The sequence below is a fragment of the Malaya genurostris genome, unplaced genomic scaffold (genome assembly GCF_030247185.1).
Source record: "Malaya genurostris strain Urasoe2022 unplaced genomic scaffold, Malgen_1.1 HiC_scaffold_5, whole genome shotgun sequence".
Lineage (NCBI taxonomy): Eukaryota > Metazoa > Arthropoda > Insecta > Diptera > Culicidae > Malaya > Malaya genurostris.
In genome coordinates, this window is record NW_026682681.1 from 300,613 (window position 1) to 308,596 (window position 7,984).

Consider the following 7,984-nt stretch of genomic DNA (forward strand, 5'->3'; position numbering starts at 1 on the left):
ATTTAAGGGAAGTTACAATTCGAAAAAATTCAGCTGAAGCGCATCGAATGCTCACAGAAACTTACGGTGATGCAACACTGAGTAAAAGAACGTGTCGGGAGTGGTTTCAACTTTTTAAAAATGGTGATTTCGATGTCGAAGGCAGACATGGTGGTGGAAGAGAAAAAACCTTCAAAAATGAACAACTTGAAGCATTACTTGATGAAGATTCGTGCCAAACCCAAGAAGAGCTTGCCGAATCGTTGAGAGTGAGTCAGCAAGCCTTTTAAAAACGTCTCAAGGCCCTGGGCATGATTCAAAAAGAAGGAAACTGGGTGCCGTACGAGTTGAAACCGAGGGACATCGAGCGCCGTCTATTTGTATGTGAGCAACTGCTTCAAAGACAAAATCGTAAGGGGTTTTTACATCGAATCGTAACCGGTGATGAAAAGTGGGTTCGATACGATAATCCTAAACGCAGAAAATCATGGGGAAAGCCCGGGCATGTTACTTCGTCGAAGACAAAACCGAATATTCACGGCGCCAAGGTTATGATTTGTATTTGGTGGGATCAGCTCGATGTGATTTACTACGAGCTCATAAACCGGGTGAAACCATCACAGGAGATCGCTACCGAACGCAACTGATGCGCCTTAGTCGCGCTGTGACGGTGAAGCCCCTCGTAACAGCACCACCACTAACGCACAACAACTCGGGAAATCGAAATTACAGGTATCTACTGCACTGGCGGACTACGGTCAAGCGCGAAAATAGAAAAAGGTAGAGAATTGAGTAACGTGGATGTGATGTAAGATACAAATTAATAATGCTCAAAATTAGTTAAGTTCACAAGTTTATTATTACCCTCGTTTTTTATATGAATTTAGATTCGCGTTAAGAGTAGCTAAAACGGTTCGGAAAATTTGCTCGAGTCTTATTAGTTATTTGAGATGTAAGTACCTTTATCAAAAACTTAGTTGAGGTTAACCCACATGGTTCGCTCTTATAACCATACAGATTCGCGGACATTGAACGACGTGATAAATCCCTGCATTGTATTTGAGTGGGTGTGCTCGCCAACAAATTGTAGGTTATCTACTGGTAATTGAATTCGATTCACTGAATAAATTTAACTGTTTTACAGTTGAAGCTTTCCATCAATAAACGTTTCGGATTGCTATCGGAATTGTGATATCACCTCCCCCACAATCTTCAAAATTTGTTGCTGTAAGTGGGAACGACAATGGAAGGACAATCCAATAATACGGGATTCAACTGTCGGCGATGCAGTCTGCCAGATTCAGCGGATCACTTAGTGGCGTGCGACGTGTGTCATGAATGGGAACATTTCCAATGTGCCGGAGTAGATGATCAGATTAAAGATCAATCCTACTTGTGTCCAGAATGTTCTTCAAAGCAGGCGGAAAGAGGTGAATGCAATAGGCATCTCAAACCCTCCGTTGCTGATAAGACAAATCGTTCGTCTAAGAGTTTGGCTAACAAAACTGGATCGAGACGTGGTAAAAAGAGCGCTCAACCGGTAGTTACAGGAAGTGTGACTTCTAGCGCACGAGCGGCGTTTGAGGCGCAGATGAAAATGATTGAAGAAGAGAGACAAATAATGGAACGCGAATTGATGAAACAGGAAAATCTCCGCAAGCAAGAGCTGGAAGAAGAGCAACGTCAGCTAGACGAACAGCGCAAGTTAATGCAGAAAGAAAAACTTCTGCGGGAGCGTAAGTTACACGAGTCTAAGCTATTTCAAGCTAAGCAGCAACTGATCAGACAGCAGTCGATGGAGAAAAAACGGGAACTTCTGAAACAACTCGCCGAGTCTAGCGTTTTCGAAGGGACGATTGTTGATCCAGCTGACAAGGTTGGGGACTGGTTGAAAACCCTTTCGGTAAGCGAACGTGGCACAGATGAATCTGCAAAAACTAGTAAGGCACCGAAATCCAGTTTAAGTTTCGACCCGAAGCCTCACCCGAGCCCCGAGCTGATTTCCAGTCCGAATCCCGGGGGGCCATCGTCCCGATCAACTGTCAGGGATGTTGATAATAGCATTGTGCAGACACCAGCAAATGTTCATTCGGTCTGTATTTCACCACATCAAATTGCAGCTCGTCAGGTTATGGGCAGAGAACTTCCTACGTTTGGCGGCCATCCGGAAGATTGGCCTATCTTTATTAGCAGCTTTGAGCAATCGACGCTTGCGTGCGGATACACTAATGCGGAAAATCTTATCAGGTTACAGAGATCTCTTAAAGGTCATGCATTGGAATCAGTTCGAAGTCGATTGTTACTTCCCGCCGGAGTGCCGCATGTTATTCAGACTTTGCAGACACTATATGGCCGGCCTGAATTGTTGATCCGATCTCTGATGGGAAAAATTCGTCAGTTGCCATCTCCAAAACACGATAGGTTAGAAACCGTCATGGAATTCGGTCTAGCTGTACAAAACCTCGTAGACCATCTCAAAGCGGCTCATCAGGTAAACCATCTGGCAAATCCTGTTTTAATGCAAGAATTAATTGAAAAGTTACCTGGACCCATGAAACTTGAGTGGGCTATTTTCAAAGGACGTTACTCGACGGTTACTTTAGAAACGTTCGGAGACTTTATGTCACGGTTAGTTAATGCAGCGAGTGAAGTGACATTCGAGTTACCATGTTTTGGGAGATCGTCGAGACAGGATAAACAGAAACCGAAAGAAAAGGTGTTTGTGCAAACACATACAACGGATTCTAGTATGACTGCTGGGTCCCACAAGATAGATAAACAAGTTACGGGAAAGGTCTGCAACATATGTGGTTTGGCAGGTCATCGCGTGGTCGAATGTTCTAAATTCAAGGGACTAAATATGGACGAAAGATGGAACATTGTACAGCGAAAAGGATTGTGTCGTACCTGTCTAAACAATCACGGGAAATGGCCTTGTAAGTCATGGAAAGGATGTGAGATAGATAACTGCCGTGATAGACACCATACACTTCTTCATTCATCAACGATGAAAGTATCTGCTAGTCATATCAATCAAAGCATCTATCAGTCGCCGTTATTTCGCATAATACCAGTAATGTTATATGGAAGAGATGCTGGTCGAACAATTTTCGCATTCATCGACGAAGGTTCATCGGTATCGCTACTCGAAGAAAATGTTGCTAAAACGCTGGGAGTAAAAGGCGAAACAGAACCCCTAACGTTGCAATGGACAGGGAATATGACACGAAATGAACTTCGCTCCCAGCTAGTGAAAATCGAAATTGCTGGTGTAGGAAGTGCAAGTCAGCGAAAACATATTCAAGCTCGCACAGTTAAACAGTTGGTTCTTCCCAAACAAACGATGCGCTATCGTGATCTTGCTCAACAGTTTCATCACTTAAGAGGGCTTCCGATCGATGACTACGCCGAAGTTCAACCGAAGCTATTAATAGGCTTGGATAATTTACGCTTGATTGTACCGATACGACTACGGGAAGGGAAAAGCAATGAACCGATTGCAGCTAAGTGTCGACTGGGTTGGAGCGTATACGGTTACTATGGTAATAATCGTGTCAGAAACGCAACTCTCAATTTTCACCTCGGTGGAATCTGTGACTCCGATCGCCTGCTCAATGAGCAGCTGCGTGATTACTTCGCGATAGAAAATGCTGGTGTTACGATTCCCATAGAAAATCTCGAATCCGAAGACGATAAGCGTGCTAGGAAGATATTGAAGGAGACGACGCGTCGGACGGATTCTGGCTTTGAAACTGGTCTGCTTTGGAGAGTAGATGATCCATGCTTCCCGGACAGCTATCCAATGGCTCTCCGCCGTTTACGAGCACTGGAAAAGAAGCTAATGAAAAACCCCATTCTGATGAATCGAGTGAACGAGATAATTTCGGATTACGAGGCAAAGGGCTACGCACATAGAGCTACAGATGATGAGCTGCAACTTATCGAAGCGAAACGCGTATGGTATTTACCGTTGGGCATTGTGCTTCATCCGAAGAAACCTGGAAAAGTCCGGCTTATCTGGGATGCAGCAGCTAAAGTGAACGGAGTCTCTTTCGATTCAAAATTATTGAAGGGACCAGATATGCTCACTCCTCTTCCGTTTGTTCTCAGCAGATTCCGACAGTTCCCTGTAGCTGTGTGTGGAGACATCAGGGAGATGTTCCACCAAATCAAGATACGCACACCCGATTGTCAGTCTCAACGTTTTCTCTGGCGCCAACACTGTTCGGAACGTCCTACCGTGTTTGTTATGGACGTGGCCACCTTTGGGTCAACTTGTTCGCCCACATCGGCTCAGTACATCAAAAATTTGAACGCTCAGGAGTTTGCGCACAAATATCCACGAGCGGCAGACGTTATTATGAAGAGCCATTACGTCGATGACCTTCTAGATAGTTTTCGAACGATTCAGGAGGCAGTAGAGGTAATCAACGAAGTGAAACTTGTGCATTCTTTAGGCGGCTTCGAGATTCGCAACTTCCGGTCCAATAGTGTGAAAGTTCTCAAAGAGATCGGTGCGCATCCAATCGGAGATTGTAAAGATTTAACTTTGGATCGTCGAGGAGTTACAGAATCTGTCTTAGGAATGAGTTGGATTCCGTCTGAAGATATGTTTACGTATACGTTCATTCTTCGGGATGATTTGCAGCAGATACTGGAGAAAGGACGCATACCTACGAAACGTGAGGTGTTGAAGGTCGTCATGAGCCTGTTTGACCCGCTCGGACTACTTTCGTTTTTCTTAGTCCATGGTAAAATTCTAATCCAGGATTGCTGGGCGTGTGGTTTATCTTGGGATGACCCAATAGGCGATGAACTTTGCGAACGATGGAGGCGGTGGACAAACCTATTTCCTCAGTTAAGTGACCTGCGAATTCCTCGATGCTATTTCAAACAACCATTTCCAAGCGATTTTAGTGGACTTCAGGTTCACATCTTTGTAGATGCCAGTGAAGTGGCATATTCGTGCGTGGCATATTTTCGCCTACCAGTACAGCAGGGACTTCAGGTGTCCTTGATTGCTGCTAAAACGAAGGTAGCCCCATTGAAAACATTGTCCATTCCGCGTCTTGAATTGAAAGCCGCTGTTTTAGGAGTCCGATTGCTGGATTCAATAATAAAATCTCACACCCTTACAATATCTCAACGATTTCTTTGGACGGATTCCTCTACGGTCCTTGCATGGATACAATCCGACCATCGAAAATATCCAAAGTTCGTGGCCGTACGTGTCGGCGAGATTCTGATGAGCAGCGACCCGCAAGAGTGGAGGTGGATTCCAACCAAGATGAACATCGCCGATGATGCCACAAAGTGGAAGTCCGACATGAACCTTCGTTCCAACAGTCAGTGGTTCCGTGGGCATAGCATTCTGTGGGAGGATGACGCAAATTGGCCGGCGCCTCGAAAGTTCACAACAGTTCCAGAAGAAAACACTCCAGTGTTACTACATGTCACTCTGAACACTTTGGTTGACGTCAGTCGTTTCAGTAGCTGGGAAAAACTGCATCGTAGTATGGCTTACGTCATTCGTTTTATCGAAAATATTCGTCGAAAACAAGCGGATATTTCTTTAGAGAGGATGGCTCTCACGCAGGCCGAGCTTAAATCTGCCGAAGAAGCACTATGGAAAGCGGCACAATCTGATGGTTTTCCAACTGAAATCTCCATTCTTTTAAAGACGCAAGGTCCTCCCGAGAATCGTCACGCTGTCGTCCATAAGTCTAGTTCGATCTACAAAACTTGGCCGTATATCGATGAACGCGGCATTCTGCGAAAACGTGGGCGCATCAACGCAGCACCTTACTCGTCGTTTGAAGCAAAGTTTCCAGTTATTTTGCCAAGACAGCATCGGATTTCTTTCTTGTTAGCCGACTGGTATCACCGCCGTTTTCGACACGCAAACCGTGAAACTGTTGTCAACGAAATGCGTCAACGATTTGAAATTTCAAAATTGCGAGTACTTTTAAAAAAGGTACTAAACGATTGCGTCTGGTGTCGTGTAGCTCAGGCATCTCCTAGGCCACCTCCAATGGCTAATCTCCCAGCTTTCAGATTAACGCCAAATGTACGTCCCTTCACATTCACTGGCCTGGACTACTTCGGTCCCGTTTTTGTTAAAGTTGGTAGGAGTCTGGCTAAGCGTTGGATAGCATTATTCACCTGCCTCACAATCCGTGCGGTACACATCGAAGTCGTCCACAGTCTATCGACCGAATCGTGTATAATGGCGGTACGGCGTTTCGTCGCTCGTAGAGGACCCCCAGCGGAGTTTCATACAGACAACGGAACATGTTTTACTGGTGCAAACAACGAACTGAAGAAAGAAATTGAATGCAGAAATGGAGCATTGGCACTAACATTTACTAGTGCGCAAACGCGTTGGCGATTCATCCCTCCAGGTACACCTCACATGGGAGGCGTGTGGGAGCGGCTCGTAAGGTCTATAAAGGTTGCTGTTGGATTCGCTTTGGAAACATCTCGAAATCCCGACGATGAGACAATGTTGACGATCATGTTGGAAGCGGAGGCCATTGTAAACTGCAGACCACTCACCTATGTCCCGTTGGAATCGGCTGATCAAGAAGCTTTGACTCCGAACCACTTCCTGCTAGGAAGCTCGAACGGAGTCAAAATTCTTTCAACGACACAGGTAGATCCACGTACGACACTTCGTAGTAGCTGGAAGCTTGCTCAGCATATCTGTGAAGGTTTTTGGAAGCGGTGGCTAAAAGAATATTTGCCCGTAATAACACGCAGGTGCAAATGGTTCGATGAGGTGAAAGATATAGAGGTAGGAGATGTGGTCTTGGTGGCGAATGGCACGGCAAGGAACCAATGGGTTCGTGGACGCGTGCTGAGCGTGGTATGGGGAAATGATGGCAGAGTTCGTCAGGCCTGGATCCAGACTTCAACGGGTGTGGTGAAGCGTGCTGCTGTAAGACTAGCGGTTCTCGACGTCTTGAAGTCTAGTGAATCCGAGAATAGTTCAACGATAAACAATCACCAGGATTCACTGGCGGGGGTATGTGACGGTGAAGCCCCTCGTAACAGCACCACCACTAACGCACAACAACTCGGGAAATCGAAATGACAGGTATCTACTGCACTGGCGGACTACTGTCAAGCGCGAAAATAGAAAAAGGTAGAGAATTGAGTAACGTGGATGTGATGTAAGATACAAATTAATAATGCTCAAAATTAGTTAAGTTCACAAGTTTATTATTACCCTCGTTTTTTATATGAATTTAGATTCGCGTTAAGAGTAGCTAAAACGGTTCGGAAAATTTGCTCGAGTCTTATTAGTTATTTGAGATGTAAGTACCTTTATCAAAAACTTAGTTGAGGTTAACCCACATGGTTCGCTCTTATAACCATACAGATTCGCGGACATTGAACGACGTGATAAATCCCTGCATTGTATTTGAGTGGGTGTGCTCGCCAACAAATTGTAGGTTATCTACTGGTAATTGAATTCGATTCACTGAATAAATTTAACTGTTTTACAGTTGAAGCTTTCCATCAATAAACGTTTCGGATTGCTATCGGAATTGTGATATCACCTCCCCCACACGCGCGCTAAAAGAAAGCGGCCACAATATCAAGAGCGACATGACAAAGTCATCCTCCAACACGACAATGCTCGGCCTCACGTCGCAGAAGTGGTCAAAAAGTACCTGGAAACGCTGAAATGTCCCCAGATGTCGCCCCTTCTGACTTCCACCTATTCCGATTGATGGCACACGACCTGACAGATCGACATTTTCAATCCTTCGAAGAGTTGGAAAAATTGATTGCTTCATGGATAGCGTCAAAAGAAGACTCCGTTTTTCGAGCTGGGATCCAAAAATTGCCGGAAAGATGGGAGAAAGTTGCGACGGACAATACTTTGAATAATACATCTGTAAGCACTTTTTCGCAATAAAGTTTTGAATTTTGGAAAAAAAACGGCGGAGGCAAAGTGTTACACCTGATATGATAAGGGATATTTAAAAAATAGTTCAAG

At 44.9% G+C, this 7,984-nt stretch overlaps 1 protein-coding gene across 1 annotated transcript; it reads left to right on the forward strand.

The window, feature by feature from the left end:
* Window positions 1-640: 640 nt before the first annotated feature.
* On the forward strand, window positions 641-6,635 carry LOC131440034 (uncharacterized). Its single transcript, XM_058611125.1, has 3 exons — window positions 641-931; window positions 997-6,514; window positions 6,594-6,635. Exons 2-3 carry the CDS (start codon window positions 1,223-1,225, stop codon window positions 6,633-6,635), a joined length of 5,334 nt encoding a protein of 1,777 aa, XP_058467108.1. The 5' UTR covers window positions 641-931; window positions 997-1,222.
* The last annotated feature ends 1,349 nt before the right edge of the window (window positions 6,636-7,984 follow it).